Source organism: Dryobates pubescens, chromosome Z (genome assembly GCF_014839835.1).
Source record: "Dryobates pubescens isolate bDryPub1 chromosome Z, bDryPub1.pri, whole genome shotgun sequence".
In the NCBI taxonomy this organism is placed as follows: Eukaryota; Metazoa; Chordata; class Aves; order Piciformes; family Picidae; genus Dryobates; species Dryobates pubescens.
The window spans coordinates 2228989-2250433 of record NC_071657.1 but is presented as its reverse complement, the minus strand read 5'-3'; the positions used below and the strand labels follow the sequence as shown (position 1 = coordinate 2250433).

General features: G+C 44.9%; 1 protein-coding gene across 1 annotated transcript in view; it reads right to left on the bottom strand.

Annotated features, from left to right (window-relative positions):
* MCCC2 (methylcrotonyl-CoA carboxylase subunit 2) overlaps window positions 1-21445 on the bottom strand; it is a 61238-nt gene that overhangs the window by 3331 nt on the left and 36462 nt on the right. The window contains exons 8-16 of the mRNA XM_054178771.1: window positions 19945-20009; window positions 18880-18979; window positions 17473-17568; window positions 13339-13411; window positions 13041-13117; window positions 9574-9640; window positions 9171-9327; window positions 8371-8485; window positions 7092-7177 (exon numbers count right to left, since the gene is read on the bottom strand). Coding sequence (XP_054034746.1) covers window positions 7092-7177; window positions 8371-8485; window positions 9171-9327; window positions 9574-9640; window positions 13041-13117; window positions 13339-13411; window positions 17473-17568; window positions 18880-18979; window positions 19945-20009 — 836 coding nt within the window. The remainder of the gene's footprint in view (window positions 1-7091; window positions 7178-8370; window positions 8486-9170; window positions 9328-9573; window positions 9641-13040; window positions 13118-13338; window positions 13412-17472; window positions 17569-18879; window positions 18980-19944; window positions 20010-21445) is intronic.

Genomic DNA, 21445 nt, shown 5'->3' with positions numbered 1-21445 from the left:
GACTTGGTGATCTTTTCCAGCCTAAACAGTTCTATGATTCTGTAGATCCCAGCATGACAGAATGGCCAAGATTGTGCATTTCCTACACTTTCCAACATCATCTGTTACCAGCTTTTATTCACATGCTCTTCTCTCCTCCTTGTATTTTAGACCTTAATTTAGTTCTGATGAGTAATAGACTGACCCACTGAAGTGATGCAGAAGGTTCCCAGTAACACAGAAAAGTAGTTTTGTGAGGTCAGACCAAGACCATTCCCTTTGTTTTCTTAGAAGGGTGAAAAAAAATGACCACAAGATCGATCTCCAAGAGATGAGCACCTATTTTTGAGCCAGTTTAGGGTGGTTGTTTTTTGACTTAAGAGGTTTGTTTGCTCTGCATATCAACTTTTCTAAAGTGAACAAGCTTTTAGTGATCAGAGGTCTAGAGCACCTCTGCTATGAACACAGGCTGAAAGAATTGGGGATGTTCTGCCTGGAGAAGAGAAGGCTCCAAGGAGACCTTAGAGCTGCAGCTCAATACCTGATGAGGACCTACAGGAAGGCTGGGGAGGGACTGGTTAGAAGGGCTTGTGGAGATAGGATGAGGGGCAGTGGTTTGAAACTGGAGCAGGGCAGATTTAGGCTGAACATCAGGAGGAAGTTCTGCACAGTGAGAGTGGTGAAATACTGTCCATGGATGTGCTTGAAGCATTGTTCCTGGAGACATTCAAGATCAGACTCACTGTGGCCCTGGGGCACCCTGCTCTAGTTGGAGGTGTCCCTTGCTGAGTGCAGGACAAGATGACCTCTGAGAGTCCTTTCCAACCCAGAGCAATCTGTGAAACTTGCCATTTTCACTTTGTGAAACACACTGAAACTGAATGAAGGGATTCATACTTCTTAAAAGTGTTTAACAAAACCTGCAGAGGGCCTGGGGAGGGCAGGGATGAGACAAATCAAAATGAACCATCAACTGAATGTGGTACCTTTTGAAGCTGCAACTTCACAGTGACTGGCACTGCAATACACAGTAGCCAAACAGGTAGCACATTCCAATGACAGGTTTGGGTGGTGTGTTTGGGGTTCTTTTTGGTAACAACACAATTAACTTCTACTGGAAACCTTGAAGACCTTACACTGCATGGACTCAAAGAGTCCAAGGGAGGGCTACCAGGATGATTGAGGGACTGGAACACTGCCCTGTGAGGAGAGGCTGAGAGACCTGGGGCTGTTTAGTCTGGAGAAGAGAAGGTTGAGAGGGGATTTAATAGATGTTTATAAATGTCTGAGGACTGGGGGTCAAGAGGGAGAGGACAGGCTCTGCTCAGTTGCACCCTGTGATAGAACAAGGGGTAATGAATATAAACTCCAGCACAGGAGGTTCCAGCTCAACATGAGGAGGAACCTCTTTACTGTGAGGGCCACAGAGCACTGGAACAGGCTGCCCAGAGAGGTTGTGGAGTCTCCTTCTCTGGAGCCTTTCCAGCCCTGTCTGGATGTGTTCCTGTGTGACCTGTGCTGGATTCTATGGTCCTGCTCTGGCAGGGAAGGTTGGACTTGGTGATCCCCAGAGGTACTTTCCAACCCCTGTGAAGTTGAGCTGCTTTCCTGCGGTAACTCTTGGCTTCTGCTGCTCTTTGTTGAAAGAAAACCACATTCTCTGCTGGGATGCAGCATTAATAATTAAACTCCCTTATTAAAACTCCACTGCTAGGACATGAGTCACAACTACACTCATGAAATATTTGTAACTGAGAGACACTGTGAGTAGAAGAAATGAAGCCCCCAGAAGTAAAATGCCCGTGCAATTTGTTAAGATGCAAACTGCTGAAATCCTTTCAGAAACCTGTAAGCAGATTAATACAACTCATTAAAAAGCCTGCTGCCTAATGGCTCCTGTTAATTAAGGCTGCTCACCATGAAAGGTTCTAATCAAATAATTCATTAGAGAGTTTGATTAGAAAACACAACTGCAGGGAACAGTATTGACATCCTGTACACCCAACAAGTTTCTGATTTATAAGCAAAAATTGTGTGAGCAAAGTAAACAGGGGAATTTGCTTGTCTTGTGAGATCACTGGGGCACTTCCCTTCCCTCTCATTATTACTGCTCAAAGATTGATTCAAACCCTAATGAAGTCAACTGGGTCAACATCCATTGCAGTGGACATCTTGGGGTGAGGCAGACTTAGGACGAGGCAACCTCCAAACTGCCGGCACCCAAGCAGTGGTGCAGGCAGCAGCCCTTCTGCCCCTTTATCATGCTCTCCCTCTCAGGAACACAAAGCTGTCTGCTGGTGTTTTCTTGTTGGTCTTTTTGGTGGGGGCATCTGGTTAGCACCTGACAAAAGCAAGCCTGTCCAGATTCAGTCTCAGTACAGCACCCTGACCTTTGGTTGACAGTCAGCTGGGGCTTTTAGCCACGGCTGGGACCAGGCAGGAAGCATCCTTCAGAGCAAAGGGAACAAGCTGCTGCTTCCTGACCATCAGCAAACCCTTGCCAACCTGCAGCTGCTGCTGGCTGACAAGGGGGTTGGCCCCAGGGTAGAAGGTGGCTAGAGCCCTCTCTCAAGCCCATGATTTGCTGCAAAAGCTGTCATCTTAATTCATCTGATTGTTTCTGCTCAGGCATTCTACTCTACAGGAACAAAAAACTTCGGAGCTATGGGTCTGAGACCAGGCTTAGGAATTAGTAACAAATGAAGGAGCAAGGCAGAAGGGTGGTAAAACTGGCAGGAAGGCATGAAATCCCAATTATCTCTGCAAGACAGCAGAGAGCAATTAAGAGCTCCTAGACAGTGCAGACTGTACCTATATGGATTGAAGAGAGAGAGAGAAAGAAAAGCCAGCCAAAACTGTCTTGACCTGAGCCCTTCTCACAAGCACTCCTCAGTGTCAAGGGGCATTTCATTGCCATTGCTTTTAATCAGAGGAACCTCAGCAGGATTTCAGCTCTGACATTTGACTTCTGCCTCAGCTGGGCTTTATTAGCTTGAGTGCAGCATGACACAAATATGACCATGTGCAAGCCAGAACCAGGCCAGTTTTCAACCAGCTCATGTCTGTGCAAGTTAAGCTTCCCTTCCAAACTACAGGTACACACCTTCCCTGCTTTTGGTTAAGCTTCCTTTCCTAACTACAGGCACAATACTAAGTCCACACCTTCCCTGCTTTTGGTTAAGCTTCCTTTCCTAACTACAGGCACAATACTAAGTCCACACCTACCCTGCTTTTGGTTAAGCTTCCCTTCCAAACTACAGGCACAATACTAAGTCCACACCTACCCTGCTTTTGGTTCAGCTTCCCTTCCAAACTACAGGCACAATAAGAAGTCCACACCTACCTTGCATTTGGTTAAGCTTCCCTTCCAAACTACAGGCACAGTAAATCCATACCTACCCTGCTTGTTTAAATGAAGGACATCTAGCAGTAAGAGCACTTCCTGACCCCTAGGCTAGGCAAGCTTTGGCTATTTACTGTGGTGCCTTCTGGATCTGCAACCTAACTACACCAAAATGGCCAGACAGTCTGGAAAAACATAAATGTTGAAGTTGCTCAGTAACACAAAGCTGGTGTCAAATACTTGAGTTTCAGGTCTGAAAATGACAGGACTTATAACATTCTGAATGTGATCTCACATGTAAAGCTACTTTCTTGCATGCTGGCAGCTCAGTTTTGTAAACACTGACAAATGCCCTGCTGGGGTTTGGGAGAGGGCAAGATTTTGTGTCACTAATAGGCTGACTATATTGAATGCTACATAAATCCAATTATTTTCAGTGATGGGTATGAAAAGACTGTGACTATGCTTCCAGTGAACATATGGAAAATAATAATACTAATAAAACAAACAAAAAAAAATACCCAAACCCCAAACCATTCATCTTCTCCTCCATGGGAGGGATTAAATACAGACAGCTTGACTCATAATTTTGGGATGTTGTTGTATCAGTGGAAAATTCTTCCCCTTAAAATCCAATTATAAGAAGTTGACAATATGTGTTTTAATTCCCACCCCCCCCTCCTTTGCCTCAGGGCACAAGGTTTTGTGACACAGGTCAAACCCAGCCTGCCATCAGGAAGTCCATGTCAGTAACAACTCAGAAGTTCACAAAAGCAGATGTAAAAAAAAACCCAGTCTTATGTTAAAAAAAACCCAACCACAATGAACTGCAGCTTAGTAACAGTGGTGGTGTGGGGGGGTTTGTACACATGCATAAACCCCCACCCCAAAAAAGAGACTTTCTGGGAATTTGTGCTACAGGCCACTGACAGAAGCAGAGACCAAACAGTGATAAGACTAAAACCAAGACCTGCTTAGATGACACCACAAAACCTGTGCTATGCATCCTTATTCTGCCACAGCCACCAGCCACTGCAAAATGGCAGAAGCTTCAATTTAGAACAGAACAGAACAGACCAGACCAGGTTGGAAGAGACCTTCAAGATCATCGTGTCCAACCTATCATCCAACACCACCTAATCAACTAACCCATGGCACCAAGCACCCCATCCAGTCTCCTCCTGAACAACTCCAATGATGATGACTCCACCACCTCCCCAGGCAGCCCATTCCAATGGGCAATCACTCTCTCCGTATAGAATTTCTTCCTAACCTCCAGCCTAAACCTCCCCTGGTACAGCCTGAGACTGTGTCCTCTTGTTCTGGTGCTGGCTGCCTGGGAGAAGAGACCAACCTCTGCCTGTTTACAACTTCCCTTCAGGTAGTTGTAGAGAGCAAGAAGGTCTCCCCTGAGTCTCCTCTTCTCCAGGCTAAGCAACCCCAGCTCCCTCAGTCTCTCCTCACAGGGCTGTGTTCCAAACCCCTCACCAACTTTGTTGCCCTTCTCTGGACACCTTCCAGCAGCTCAACCTCCTTCCTAAACTGAGGAGCCCAGAACTGGACACAGGACTCGAGGTGTGGCCTAACCAGTGCAGTGTACAGGGGCAGAATGACCTCCCTGCTCCTGCTGGCCACACTGTTCCTGATGCAGGCCAGGATGCCATTGGCCCTCTTGGCTGCCTGGGCATACTGCAAGCTCATGTTCAGCCTACCATCAACCAGCACCCCCAGGTCCCTCTCAGCCTGACTGCTCTCCAGCCACTCTGACCCCAGCCTGCAGCCCTGCCTGGGGTTGCTGTGGCCAATGTGCAGAACCCGGCACTTGGATGTGTTCAATCTCCTGCCCTTGGCCTCTGCCCATCTGCCCAGCCTGTTGAGGTCCCTCTGCAGAGCCTCTCTACCCTCCAGCAGATCAACTCCTGCCCCCAGCTTGGTGTCGTCAGTAAATTTACTGATGATGGACTCAATGCCCTCGTCCAGATCATCAATAAAGATGTTAAAGAGCACAGGGCCCATCACTGATCCCTGGGGCACACCACTAGTGCCTGGCTGCCAGCTGGATGTGGCACCATTCACCACCACTCTCTGGGCTCAATCCTTTGATTAAACATTAAAATGAATATGGAGCCCCCAAGTATGATTATTTCAGTTAAGTTCTTCCCACTGTCCTAAAAGAGAACAGAGGGAAAGCTATCATTAGCTTTTACCTCTTCCTTCAGATCATGGTGAACAATTCATAAAGCAGCTTGCTGATGCTATGCTACTGGTATTTCTGCTCTATAAAATTTGTCATACATCAGATTAAGCAGGGATGAAGTTAAATAAAAAGGTCCCCAAGCTCATTTTACTGACACCTCTATGACATTGACAGAGTATCTTGCACCCACCTGTTCACATCATTTCTGCCCATGATGCCCACATTGAAATTCATCATACCCCAGCCACTCTCTGCTGCTTATTTCCAGACTTCCCACCTTGCAGGTAAGTAAAAACATCAATAAACCTGATTCAGCCACACAAAAACATACCTACAGCAGACTCCACAGCTGTATTAGACCAGTACTGTTTCTGCAAAATGAGAAGCCTCAGAGGCACACTAAAGCCCTGTTATTATGCCACCCTCTACCATCATTAGCAGCTGACAGCCTGTGGGGGATGAGCTTTTGGATACCACAAGCAGAAAAATGTGCAGGAAGATGAGTACAGAGAGGATGAAACTAATGTGAAGTAAGAAGCAGTGGCTAAGAAGGTCTCTAGGCTGGTTTCCAGAGGTGATGCTCCATGATGCCACCATGATTCATTAGCCTAACTGGTTCCTGTGCATTTGGCTAGTCCTCCACTAACACAAAATGCTGCAAAAGACTTGTGAACAGGCATGAATATGCTGCACCCATCTGCTAATGCCCTATCCAAGTCCAGTACAGTCACCTACACCAAGAGCATGACCCAAGGTTTGCAAATGGCCTCAGCTCCTCCTGAAACTTCCCATTTACCAGTGGCCTCTTCCTCTTGCAGAACCCCACTGAGATTTTCCTCACATACAGGCAGCCATTTACTACACTGTTCAATGAGCAGATATTACACTGGGGGGAATGACAGAAAACTCATCCAGAATAAAATAAGTAGAATATAAACCCCATGGAACATCAGCCTTACAAGGAGAGACTGAGGGAGCTGAGGGCTCTTTAGTTTGGAGAGAGGGAGCCTGAGGGGTGACCTCATTCATGTTGATAAAGATGTGCAGGGTGAGTGTCAAGAGGATGGAGCCAGGTTCTGCTCAGTGATGCCCAATGCCAGCACAAGGGGAACTGGGTGGAAGATGAGGCATAGCAAGTTCCATCAAAACATAAGGAACAATGTTTTCCCTGTGAGGGTGACATAACCCTGGAACAGGCTGCCCAGGGGGGTTGTGGAGCTTCCCTCTCTGGAGATATTAAAAGCCAGCCTGGATGTATTCCTGTGTGATGTGGTATAGGTGATCCTGCTCTGGCAGGGAGTTGGGGATGAGCTTATGAGGTCCCTTCCAGCCCCTAACATTCTGTGATACCATTACTTAAAGAACCAGAAGAAGAATTCCTGCAAATTCATGCCTTCTTCTGAAACACTACAGGCTACAAAGAGACAAGACAGACAAAACATTGATTTGAGGCTTGCTGTGCTCCATCAAACACAATCTTCCTTCCAGACCACTGTGTTCTGCTGTTCTTCATGTTGTTACTGCTATGTTACTGTCACTACAACTAGGTTTTGGAAATCACTTATATGTTACCTTGCACTGGAATAATAAGGGTTTCCTTCCTCCTCAAACCTCCTGATGATTGGCTCTTTCAGAGCTGCTTCATCTGCCTCAGACAACTGAAAAAAAAATAAAAGGACAAATAAAGAAGCACAGATAAGATATTCTTTAGCATTTTCTTCCACAGTGACAGAAGAGCTTCACATGTAGCATCAAACCCCAACAAACTGCTTAAATGATCTCCCCCCAGGGCTTTCCCTGCTTTTTACACACAATTATCAATTCAGCCTATTTGGCTATGAAATTAAAACCACCACTTTCCAAAACCAGAGGGGTGGGAGAGTGAAAAATATACATATCTGGGTGTAAGAATAACTGGGGATTAGCATCTGGAAGACTGCTTAAGCTACTGTACTGAATAAACCTCACTCTTGAGCTGCCTTTGGCATGAGCTTTTTAATAAAACAAGTCTGCACTGTTTTAACACTGGGCTTCTTCTCAGTGTTTTACAGTGGTCATCACTGCAGAAAGAGGGATGTGAGATATCAAGACAGAAAGGAATGAGGGCGAATACATTCTACGCACACAAAGCCCAAGCACAGTGTAGAAGGAAGAACTGTACATGCTGTTTCATTATTTTGAGTAACCACTCATGACAAACACAAGCAATTTTAAGACATCAAAATAAAATCACTTCTTGTGGGACTGAGGCACCAGTGTAAACATAAAGCATGTAATCTAAAATACAGAGCAGGGGAGAAAGTGATTGAACAAAACATCACTAATTTTCAATTAAAGTGCTGCAATGACTCAAAGCTTTCCCCAAACCTCTACAGACTTCTGCTGTTATGAGCTTCATAATTTTCAGTCACTGCATAAATTTGAAGATCAGCTTCCTATGAAGCTGCCTGCCTCCCAGACACTTTGTCCTCACATATTCCTCCTCCTGCTCCCCAGCCAGGGAGCACCCCTAGCTGCTCATCTTGGGCAGAATTAATAATCTGGTTCTCAAAATAATGCTAATGCTAATGAAAAGGCAGATATGAGAAGTACTAATCTTTTTAAGCAAAGACAAGGAACACTGTGAATGATCTTCACATTTAGATGTAAACAACAACATTCTACAAATGCTTCCTGTTTGCCAGTGCCACTATCTGGCATCTGATGAGTGATAGCTCATTGCTGTCTCGCTCTGTAACATCCTTTCCTAGCTCATAAAGTGAACAACTCCAGTGAAAGAACAAATGACAATGACACCACTGCAAACAAAAGAGGGGGGTGGGGAAAAAAAAAACCAACAAAACCAACGTACCTTTTTTCCTTCCCTTGCTTTTTGGTCCTTGGTTATTGTGGCCAGAACAGTTGCAGCTTGCTCCCCTCCCATCACCGATATGCGAGCGTTTGGCCACATATAAAGAAATCTTGGGCTGAAAAAAAACAGTAATTACACAATAAATATTAAAATAAGACATTGCCTTATTTCCTAGTAAAGAATTAATTCCCAGTCAGCTAAAAACTCCTTTTTTCCATGCCTGTTTTACAATGTATTGGGTTTGAGAGCACGCAAATTAACGTGCTTCAATGCCAGCGGCACTGCTTTTGAGAGTGTGAAGATTCTTCTAATTTCTCTTATTCAAATGTATTTAAAAATGTATTTATTTATTTTCCCTTGAGCTTTTTTACACCCCAACCCCCCCTCTCCCCCCTCCCAGGAATTTTTCTCCTCAAAAATACCACCACCAACTTCATCTCTTATCACACACCCTGAAAAATGACATCACACCTTTTCGTGTGAGTCATGTCCAAAGGGCCAGAGACATAAATCTTTAGGGGTTCTGCAAACATTACTCATAAATCCAGGCTCATTAAAGTGAAAAAAGGACCTTTTTTCAGCCCCCCCTCCTCCAATAAGCTGGTGTTCCTCCTGTGAGTGCAGCATAAAGGAGCAGCCCACATTGCCTGAAGACTGTTTAGGGCTGTGGAGTGTTTTCTCTCCAGTAGCTAAACTGGGAGAACAGCACATCAGCACAGTTACTGGTTAGGTAGTGCTGCAGAGTGGTTGTTCTCTTGAATTAAGTTCCATCTCCTGTCACCACTTTAAGCAACACTTACCTATATGCTCTTCCACACATCCCATAGTTTCCAGCTCCATAAGAACCACCAATAATTACTGTTATTTTAGGCACACTGGCACAAGCTACAGCAGTAACCATCTTGGCACCATCCTTTGCTATCCCTCCAGCTTCATATTCTCTACCAACCATGAAACCTAAAGAATTACAACATGAGGAAAAAACCCATAAGGCTCACTAACTTCACATTACTATACTGAGCTATGCAGAAAGAACCAAGCACAAGGCAAAGCCTTCTCCAGCTGCTGACAGGCTGATTTCAGAACAGCCTGAAGATTGTAGGCACAACAAAGCACACAAGATGCTGATTGAACGTCACAGCCTCAACAGTTAACAGCAAAGCTTGCAACACAATAAAAATTCAAAGTACTGAGCTTATTCACCTGTAATATTCTGCAAAAACACAATGGGAGTATTTCTCTGGCAACACAACTGGATAAAGTGTGCACCCTGTGGAGAGTAAAGGAGAAAAAAAAGAAAGCAATTAAAAGTTGGATGGGTGACTCTGTCACTGCAAGCACTCTGATGTCTGTGACAAGTCTCCTTCCACTGAAGTCCATGGAAGTATTTACAGCATGAAGTGCAGTACTACTTCTGCTTCATCAAAGTCAACTGCAAACAATGCATTCCCCCCAGCAGAGGTAACAAAATACAGAATTAACCAGGTTGGAAAAGACCTTTGAGATCATCAAGTCCAACCTATTACCCAACACCAAATGCCAAAAATGTTAGGAGTCCAAGGGTTGAGGAGAAATAACACCCTTAAACAGCACCAGGGCCACGAGGATGAGCAGAGGGCTGGAGCACCTCTCCTGTGAGGACAGACTGAAGGAGTTGGGGCTGTTCAGTCTGGAGAAGAGAAGGCTCTGAGGAGACCTCATTGTGGCCTTCCAGTATCTGAAGGGGGCCTACAAGAAGGCTGGGGAGGGACTTCTCAGGATCTCAGGTAGTGATAGGACTAGGGGGAATGGAATGAAGCTGGAGGTGGGGAGATTGAGGCTGGAGGTGAGGAGGAAGTTCTTCCCCATGAGAGTGGTGAAGCCCTGGAATGGGTTGTCCAGGGAGGTGGTTGGGGCCCCGTCCCTGGAGGTGTTTAAGACCAGGCTGGATGAGGCTCTGGTCAGCCTGATCTAAAATTAGAATAGAATAGAATAGAATAGAATAGAATAGAATAGAATAGAATAGAATAGAATAGAATAGAATAGAATAGAATAGAATAGAATAGAATAGAATAGAATAGAATAGAATAGAATAGAATAGAATAGAATAGAATAGAATAGAATAGAATAGTAGAACAGAACAGAGCAGAACAGAGCAGAACAGAGCAGAGCAGAGGAGAGGAGAGCAGAACAGAATCTAGTGTGGGGTGTCCCTGCCCATGGCAGAGGGGTTGGAACTAGATGATCCTTGTGGTCTCTTCCAACCCTGACTGATTCTATGATTCTATGATTCTATTCCTGATACTGAAACCCTCAATTTCACATCCCCAAAAGAGAATGAAGCTGCTGGAGGGCCTAGAGCACAAGTGTTATGAGGAGGAACTGAAGGACCTGGGTTTGTTCAGCCTGGAGAACAGGAGGCTGAGGGGAGACTTTCTGGCACTCTGTAATTCCCTGACAGGAGGCTGGAGCCAGGTGAAAGGTGGTCATTTCTCACAAGGAACAAGTGACAGGATGAGAGGAAACAAGCAGGGGAGGTTGAGGTTGGACATTAGGGAAAGATTTCTTCACTGAGTGGTCAATCCCTGGCCTAGGCTGCCCAGAACAGTGCTGCAGTCTCTAAGCCCTGAAGGCATTTCAAAGCTGTGTAGCTGTGGTGCTGAGGGACGTGGTTTAGTGGTGACTCCATTCTAGCTTTGAACTTGGGCTCAATGGCCTTGGAGGTCTTGTCCAGCCTTGATGATTCTATGATTCTGCATGCAATTAAACCACAGGGAGCTTCACAGTGTGGCAGCTGACACTGAGTTTTGTCAGGCTATGCCATGGAAATGAAGACAGCCAGTCAGAAAAAGCTAACTCCTGTTTCCTGGACACAGAAAATCTCTGAAACAGGGAAAGACCCACACAGCTCCACTTGCTCAGGGCCCTGCAAATTGCTGTCACACTCTTTCCTTGTTCTCAGGGCAGATGCTTTCTCTCCATGATATACATTACATATATACATTTTTCCAAGCAAAGGCAGAACTAGAAATTACCTAAATCAATGAAGTTCCTCAGGTGTTTACACACTGGTAGTGAAAAAGCCAAGGTACGTGGTAGAACAATTGCATAAAAAACCACTAACCTCCTCAGAATACAAAACCAGTGAATTTATGAACAGAAAACAATAAAAAAAAGGAGAGAGAAAAATCACAAACCATAAAGAAAAAATCACTTCAAAAGCATAGTGAACATGATGGGGAAAAGGTGGAAAAGACAACAACAAAGAAAGGAATAACGTTGGACTGTAACGTTTAAAGCAGCAATGCAGTTGACAAAGGTCCCTTTAGAAGTAAAATAAGTGCAACTTGACTCTTATGGTACTGGTATGCCAGCAGAAGACAGCAGGGGAAGACTCCTTATGGTTTGGGTTTTGTTCTTTTTTCCCACTGGTAGGGAAAGAGTTGCACCCTTAGCTTGTTAGAAAAATACTGGAAGTGTAAGAAACAGTGAAAAGAGTGCTTTTCAAATGGGAAATACCTGTCTCTAAACAAATGCCAGCTGAAAACAATGTCTCTTACTGCAGTGCTCCAAGATGAAAGTATTCCTTCAGTACACAAAACTCAATTTCATGCACTATTTTATTACAGCAATAAATCAAGGAAAATGACTTCTTTTCTCCAAACCTCTCATCAAGGCTTCTTTTCTTTTTCCCTATAGGTTTTCAATACTGATTTCCTCACCCTTAGTTTGAGCAGCCTGCTAGAACAAGACTACCATGTAGAATTACTATTATTAAAAATAAAAATTAGAATAAATTAATTAATCTGGAAGTAGTTTCTTGCCCAGGGAGGTGGTGGAAGCCTCATCCCTGGAGGTTTTTCAGGCCAGGCTGGAGGAGGCTCTGAGCAACCTACTCTAGTGTGAGGTGCCCCTGCCCATGGGCTGGAACTGGATGATCCTTGAGGCCCCTTCCAACCCTAACAATTATTCTATGATAAAGAACTAAGCCAAACAACACAGAACAAGGGAAGTAACCACTCTGCCATACCCTAAACCTCTTTATCACCACCAAGCCCCCAAGCCCAATCTGCAAAGCACTGTTAACTGCAATGCAGTCACAATACCCCACCCAAAGGTGCTCTTTAATTCACAAAATGTGAATTAGTTCATGGATTTTTGTGAGACTCCAGATGCTTTCACTCATTAGTCTGAGCCCAGGAGCTTGCTGCAGCAAAGTATGAAAATTAAATCTCTGGTAAACCAACAAACTGAAGCCTGCAACCCAGGTCTGACATTTTCCAGTTATTACAAAAACAATGATGTGATTTACAGCGGTGGTGCTGCACAGATTAGAGGTGAGGAATTACCAGCAGTGGGGTATTTTCTGCAACCAGCACGGACTTGCAACAGCTGTTAGGTTTCAGGACAACACTCTTTCAACTGTGTTGCAGTGGCACAGTATTTAAGTGATGTTTTTCTGACTGCTTTTTCCTGATGACCTTTCTACCTCCTCTCAGAAAGATCCATGCAAGGCTGTTTTCCACAACACAGGCAATTATTTTTTACAGCTTCCTAAGATGTGTCATGTTTACATGAAAAAGATGGAGCCAGTCCACCCTCACTGCCTAAAAAAAGCTCCTCATCTCAAGAGCGAGCTGTCCACCACAAGCTCTGTTTTGACCAAGCAGCTGATAATCTATTTTAATTACCTTTTTTGCTGACTCTGAGAAAAGAACTCCATTATTTCCAATAATTCCTACTGGATAACCAAATATTCTTGCAAATCCTGGAGGAGAAAGAAAAAAAAACAAAGCAATCTGTAAATTTCCACATGTATTTATTTTACTACAGCATGTAAAAAAGTAACACTTTCTCTTGGTGCCATAAACTGCTGTTCTTTCCAAAGAAAAAAAAAAATGATTGAAACATTAATGGGTGATCCACACACAATGAATCCAACTACAGAACCAGTGGGGGCTTATGTAGAATAATTGCATTTTTAAATACCTGTAATTAAGGTATCCCCATACATGGCTTTGAATTCATCAAATTTACTTCCATCTACAATTCTAGCAATGACCTGAAGAGAAAAAAAAAAAACAAAACACAAAAAGAATAGAAAAGTAAGATGAAATTCCTAATCCTGCAGAGTTCTTAATCTGTTTAGAAAGGGAGAGGCTGGACAGATGGGCAGAGGCCAAGGGCAGGAGATTGAACACATCCAAGTGCCAGGGGCTGCACATTGGCCACAGCAACCCCAGGCAGTGCTACAGGCTGGGGGCAGAGTGGCTGAGAGCAGCCAGGCAGAAAGGGACCTGGGGGTACTGGTTGATGGTAGGCTGAACATGAGCCAGCAGTGTGCCCAGGCAGCCAAGAGGGCCAAGGGCATCCTGGCCTGCATCAGGAACAGTGTGGCCAGCAGGAGCAGGGAGGTCATTCTGCCCCTGTACACTGCACTGGTTAGGCCACACCTTGAGTCCTGTGTCCAGTTCTGGGCCCCTCAGTTTAGGAAAGATGTTGAGATGCTGGAAGGTGTCCAGAGAAGGGCAACAAAGCTGGGGAGGGGCTTGGAACACAGCCCTGTGAGGAGAGGCTGAGGGAGCTGGGGTCGCTTAGCCTGGAGAAGAGGAGGCTCAGGAGAGACCTCTACAACTACCTGAAGGGAGGTTGTAGCCAGGCAGAGGTTGGTCTCTTCTCCCAGGCAACCAGCACCAGAACAAGAGGACACAGTCTCAAGCTGCACCAGGGGAGGTTCAGACTGGATGTTAGGAAGAAATTCTACACAGAAAGAGTGATTGCCCATTGGAATGGGCTGCCTGGGGAGGTGGTGGAGTCACCATGGTTTAGCTGATTAGGTGGTGTTGCATGATAGGTTGGATGCAATGTTCTTGAAGGTCTCTTCCAACCTGGTCTTGTCTGGTCTATTCTATTCCATTCTATTCTATTCCATTCTATTCTATTCCATTCTATTCTATTCCATTCTATTCTAATGTGTAATTTAAAATAAATGCTCTCCATTTAGAGAACATCAAGCAGCCTACCAGGTAAACAGTCTGCATGGCAGGCAAAGCACATTTACTTTTTGAAGTGGCCAATTATCTATGTTTACAAAACATGGAGTTTCATTATTAAGTAGATTCTAACCAAACAGTTTAAATTGCAGGATCATGGAGTCATTTAGTCTGAAAAACACCTCTAAGTTCCTCAAGTGAAATCACCAGCTAACTACCAAGTATGGTGATAAACCATGTCCCTAAGCACCAAATCTCTGTGTCTTTTAAACACCTCCAGGGAAGGGGATTCAACCACCTCCCTGAGGAGCCTGTTCCAATGTTTGAGAAACCCTTTCAGCCAAGAAGTTTCTTGTAACATCCCCTGGTGCATCTTGAGGCCATTTTGTCTCATCCTATCACTTGTTACTAGGGACCAATCTCCACCTCACTAAAATCTCCTTTCAGGGAGTTGCAGAGTGCCAGAAGGTCTCTCCTCAGACTCTTTTTTTCTCCAGGCTAAACAGCCCCATTTCCCTCAGCCACTCCTCACAAGACTTGCTCATCAGGCCCCTCACCAGCTTGACTGCCCTTCTCTGGAGCTGCTCCAGCACCTCAACATTTTCATGTAGTGAGGGCCCCAAAACTGAACACTGTACTCACACTAGTGCTGATGGAGGACAACCACTGCACTGATCCTGTTATACAGGAAGAAAGTTTTCTTGATTAGTTAAAATTTCAAATAAAATCTCCTACCTCTGGTTATATTAAACATTAATCAATAGACTCACATTTATGGAAGAGAAAAATACATAAAGCCATGAGTCACTTTCTTACAGGTAAGTCTATTTGCAGCTCTGCTTAATTTTTGTGGCACAGAAAATATAGAAGATCTGTCCTGAGGCTTGCCCAAGGTGCAAAGGAGACATTTATCAAGGTACTTTCCTGAAGACATTTAGTGAAACTTTAATTACAGAGTCACAGAATGTTAGGGGCTGGAAGGGACCTCAAAAGCTCATCCAGTCCAACCCCCTGCCAGAGCAGGAGCACCTAGAGCAGATCACACAGGAACACATCCAGGCTGCTTTTGAATATTTCCAGAGAGGGAAGACTCCACAGCCCCCCTGGGCACCTTGTTCTGTAACCTTCACAGGGAAAAACAATTTCCTCCTGTTTCCATGGAATTTCCTATGCCTCAACTTCCACCATTGCCAGTTGTGCTGGCATTGGGCATCACCCAGCAGAGCCTGGCTCCATCCTCTTGGCACTCACCCTGCACATCGTTATCAACACGAATGAGGTCACCTCTCAGGCTCCTCCTCTCCAAGCTACAGAGCCCTCAGCTCCCTCAGTCTCCTCTCATAAGGAAGATGTTCCACTCCCTTCATCATTTTTGTGCCTCTGTGCTGGACTCTCTCAAGCACTTCCCTGAGGTCCTTCTTGAACTCAGGGTCCCAGAACTGGACACAATATTCCAGACATGGCCTCACCAGGGCAGAGCAGAGAAGGAGGAGAATCTCTCTTGACCTACTAACCACAGCTCTTCTGATCCACCCCAGGATGCCACTGGCCTTTTTGGCCACATGAGCACACTGCTGGCTCCTGGTCAACCTTCCATCCACTGGGACCCCCACCATAAATCCAAGTTACTCCAACTTTTGAGAGCATAGTGTTGCCCCCAGTAAAAGTGCTTATCATTTTTCTGCTTTAATGAAAAGCAAATACCAGTAATTTATGACTAAGTGTTTTAAGAAAGGTACATACCAAGACTCCTCCTAAAACAAATTCTTGGTTGATGGTGAGAAAGGCTCTGACTATGGAAACTATGCAAAATACCAGGAAAGATGTGGTCTGGGATGAAGCTAACAAGGTAAATAAATTACACTAGAACAGCTGAAGAGTACAACAGTCCCCCTACAGAGAAGACTTTCTAGCAGACTTCCAGTACTTGAAGGGGGCTACAGGGGAGCTGGAGAGGGATTCTAACAAAGGATTGGATTGACAGGACAAAGGGTAACAGCTTCAAAGTGGAAGAAGCTGGCTTTAAATCAGGCATTAGGAAGATATTCCTCCCCATCAAGGTGGTGAGGCACTGGAACAGGCTGCCCAGAGAAGTTATGGAGGCTGGAAGCGTTCAAGGACAGGCTGGATGGGGCCTTGAGCAGGTAGGAGGTGTCCCTGCCTCTGGCAGGGGGTTGGAACTAGATGGTTCTTCAGGTGCCTTCTAACCCACACCACTCTGTGATTCCATGATTCTGTGATACATGGTTGAGAAAGCACTGCACTGGTTTTTAGGGTGCATATAACCTGCAGTTTCTAAAGTATTTGATCCTTACTTTCACAAGATTAACAGAAAAGGAAAGCTGCCACATCACTTGGCCAAGTCCATAGAATGCTCTGCCCATTTTCTGGCAGGTTTTTCAGAATGTTATAAATCAATACAACCAAAAATATTGATATGGACAAAAATATGGTAATGGACAGGCTGGACAAAAATATATGTAAAAAAACCACTAAGGTCTTTTTACTGAGTCCAGCTCTAGAGCCCTCAACACAGTAAGGACATGGACCTGATGGGGTAGGCCCAGAGGAGGGCCATGAAAATGATCAGGGGGTTGGAGCACCTCTGCTATGAGGACAGGCTGAGGGAGCTGGGGGTGTTCAGCCTGGAGAAGGCTCTGGGGAGACCTAAGAGCAGCCTGCCAGTACCTAAAGGGGGCTGCAGAGAGACTGTTTACAAAGGCCTGCAGTGATAGGGCAAGGGGCAATGGCTTCAAACTAGAAAAAAAGCAGATTTAGATGGGATGCTCTTCACCAGGTTCTTCACCATTAGAGTAGTGGAACACTGGAACAGGTTGCCCAGGCAGGTGGTTGAGGTTCCATCCCTGGGAGATATTCAAGGTGATGAGGCTCAACAGGGCTCTGGGCAACCTGATCTAGTGGAGGATGTCCCTGCTGACTGCAGAGGGGCTGGCCTGGATGAGCTTTGGAGGTCCCTTCCAACCCAGACCATTCTATGATTCTAAAGTATTCACTATACACTCCAAATCAGATTTCTGCAGACAAACTATGTTGACATAAAGAATGATTTCCTGCAAGAAAGGTGAATGCACACATATGGCCAAGCATGATCTTGCATGTACATTCATACCTCTTTGACATCAAAGTTTCTTTTGAGCTGGTCACCAACTATTCCGTATATTTCATCAGCAGGAAACAAAGGCTCTTCTGATGGTTCTATAGACACCTTCAGCAAATAAACAAAGCCATGCACACAACAAAGGAGTTATTAGCCCACATTATGACTTAAAAGGTACGACAACAATAAATTTACCACCTGCTCTGAGCACACTCTTCACCAACCACATCAAAATGCCTGTGGTCCTCATTTTGCAGCTGAAGGCTGTTAACACTTTCTCACTACTCCTCCCTATACCTCCATACCTTCTTCCATGTTACCAGAACCTAGGCATGTCCCCCATTTTGCTTGCTTTAACCCTGTGCCTTTTTAAAAGTGGTAGCAGCCTGAGAAAATACTGGAGACTTTCCCCATGCAACTGACTGCAACAACTTGCCTTCCTTCAGCTGCTGAGCTTTAACCCTCAACTCCCCTTCTTGCAACCCCTGCCAAAATAACTTAAGACAACTCCTCCCCCATCCTGTTTCCTAGTTTCAAGGGATTTTGAAACCAATACAACACAACCACCTGACTTAGTTTTATCCCCTCAGTTTTTATACCTTTCATCAAAAATCAGAGAGATGTTTATTAAAAAAAGGAGGGGGGAAAAGATGCTTAATCAGGAATCTCATTTAAGTCCATGGGAATTACCAGGTGAGCTAAAAATTGAATTGACTGGGTTAAGCTTCAGGCACAATTCTGTGATTGTGAAGGGCTGCTCTAGCTGTTTCAGTCTTGCATGTTGTGGTAGCTTCAGGCTATGCCTTTCAAATTTTTCACAGATCTTGAGCAGAAAAGTAGTAAAAATGGAAATAAATCACTACTGGGTGTGAAAAGGATAACAAAGATAATTCTCCCATTGAAGAGACAAGGAACTTAAACTGGTTGTACCAAAACAATCTTCCTCTTCTCTCTGCTCCTTTCTTCCTTTTGTACAGGGGGCTCTAGGTAGGCAGGGAAGGAGAAGCTAGTAGCCTCTGCTACCAGTAGCTAGTAGTCTCTGACCAGGGGGGTTCTTGTGCTGTTTATTAATTGTAAATACCTGTAAATATTGTGTATTTTGAACAGATTCATTGTATTTCACTGTAGATTGTAGTTTTGCCTGTAAATACAGCCTTCATTTGCTTCCAGCTGAGCTGGTCTGGCAAAGTTAATATTGGGGGAGACATTTCAACCCACCACACATGTAAATCTCAGTGACTAGAGTACTGCAGCAGAACTGAAACCTTAGGGAAAAAAACATTTAGGGACAAGAACCATAACTTCCATTTTCCAAGTGTCTGAAGTGAGAGAAAAAAAAACCCATGTGTTGTACCAACCAGGAGAAGAGAAGCCTTCCTGTGTTAAACAGGGCAGGGCTTTCAGGTGCTGTGCACTTACATCCACTTTCTTCTGGAGGTTTAAGCTTCTCACAACCTTCCTTGCTATGTGAAGCGCATGGCTGTCATCCAAAGCATAATGATCTGTCACACCAGATTTTCTGCATGTAAACAACAACAGCAACACAGGGGGACTTAAAAAACACACCTGACAAGGAAAAGTGGAGGTTTCAAAGGCTTCTGAGACTTCTGAAGTTTTATCTTTAAAATACAGACGCTACAATACAGCTCTCTATGTTCTGTTATGAAATTACTCTCAAATAAAACCCTGAAACTTAGGGAAGAAAGAAGGGAGGGGGAGAAGAAGGGAGGGAGGGGGAGAGAAAAAAAGAAGGGAGGGGGAGAAAAAAAATAAAGGGAGGGGGAGAAAAAAAATAAAGGGAGGGGGAGAAAAAAAATAAAGGGAGGGGGAGAAAAAAAATAAAGGGAGGGGGAGATAAATAAAAAAAGAGGGGAAGAAAAAAAAGAAGGGAGGGGGAGAAAAAAAGAAGGGGGGGGGGGGGGACGGACAGGCAGAAGAAAGATGTTGACTTGCTGGAAGGTGTCCAGAGAAGGGCAACAAAGCTGGGGAGGGGTCTGGAGCACAGCCCTGTGAGGAGAGGCTGAGGGAGCTGGGGTTGCTTAACCTGGAGAAGAGGAGGCTCAGGGGAGACCTTACTGCTGTCTGCAACTACCTGAAGGGAGGCTGCAGCCAGGTAGGGGTTGGTCTCTTCTCCCAGGCAACCAGCACCAGAACAAGAGGACACAGTCTCAAGCTGTGCCAGGGGAGGTTTAGGCTGGATGTTAGGAAGAAGTTCCTCATAGGAAGAGTGACTGGCCATTGGAATGTGCTGCCCAGGGAGGTGGTGGAGTCACCATCACTGCAGGTGTTTAGGAAGAGACTGGATGGGGTGCTTGGTGCCATGGTTGAGTTGATTAGATAGTGTTGGATGATAGGCTGGACTCGATCTCAAAGGTCTCTTCCAACCTGGTTAATTCTATTCTGTTCTAAAAGTGGGGGGAGGGAGGGAAAAAAGGGAAAGTACCCAACTAAAGAAATTAACTCTAGGAAAACAATTCTTTCAACCTGCAGTGGAGATCTGCCCCTCCGAGATCCTCTGCGGACACCTCTTCACCTGTTGCTGCTTTAACCTACAAGAAAAGGAAAATGAGCTTTAGAGCTGACACTTGTCTTGCATTAATATTTATACTGGCTTAATTATGGCAATACAAGAGATTTTTGCAAAGTGCTTCTTCATTAGTAAAATTTCCTCAGTTACTCTCCCTCATGAGGATTTAAGATGTGATGGCACAGAAATGTGCCCAAATGACTTTACTTCCCTGACTTTATCTCTTTATTCTAACACCAGTGCTTAGCTTTCAGTGAGATTCTCCACTTAGGATTGTTGTTTATTGCTGTGTCCATTATGAGTGTGAACATCCCTTGAGGTTTATGAATGTGCATTTTAACACAAAAATATGTTCAAGAATTTCAAACCATTTTCAATGCTTTCCTGCACTGTTCCAAACAAACAACATCTCAGCTGAGACTTAGCAGCCCTCAACTTCTACACAAACTCTTCTGGCTCAAAGCAGGGTCAACCATAGGAGGTTGCTCATGACCACGTGTTACAGCTGAGTTTTGAGTATCTCCACAACCTCTCTGGACTCAGCATGAACACCCTTGCTGTGTTTTCTTACATTGAAACAGATCTTCCTGTTTCAGTGTGTGCCCTGTAGCCTTCTGATCCGTCCTAGGCAGGAATCAGAAGCCTGACTCTTACTACCTTTGCTCCCCCACTTCAAGGTATTCATGCACATGGATATATTCCCCCTAAACCACCTCTTCACCAGGCTGAAAAGCCACAGCTCCCTCAGCCTCTCATCACATCACAGATGCTCCAAAACCTTCATCATCTTCACAGCCCTTCACTGACTCACTCAAGTTATGTCCACGTCCTTCTTGGTCTGGAGAGCCAAGTGCTGGATCTAGTACCTTAAACATGTCTTACAAGGGCTGACTAGGTGGGAAGGAAGACCAACCTTGACTTGCTGGGAACAGTCTGCCTAATGCATGCCCAACATATTGCTGCAAGAGCACATTGCTGGCTCACTTTAACTCCATGTCCACCAGCACCTGCAATGCCTTTTCTGCCAAGCATCCTCCCAACTGACTGGCCCACAGTCTGTTTTGGTGCCAAGGATTACTCCTTCCAAGAAGCATTTGCCTGCTATGTTTTAACATCAGGAAGTTCTGTTCAGCCCCTTTCTCCAGCCTGCTGAGGACCCTCTGAAAGGCAGCACAATCATCTCCTCTATTAACCACCACTCACAGGTTCTTACCATCTGCAAATTTGCTGATGGTGACCTCTGTACCACTGCTCAGGTCATCAGTGAAAATGTTAAACAGTATTGGTCCTAGTATTGACCTCAGGAGTACACCTCTGGTGACTGACCTCCAGCTTAAGCCCAGACCACCTCTCTGCCCATTCACACAGTCAGTACTCTATACATTTCTGGAGGATGATATGGAAGACAGCATCAAAAGTCTTGTCAAAGTCAACATAAACAACACCCTCTGCTCTTTC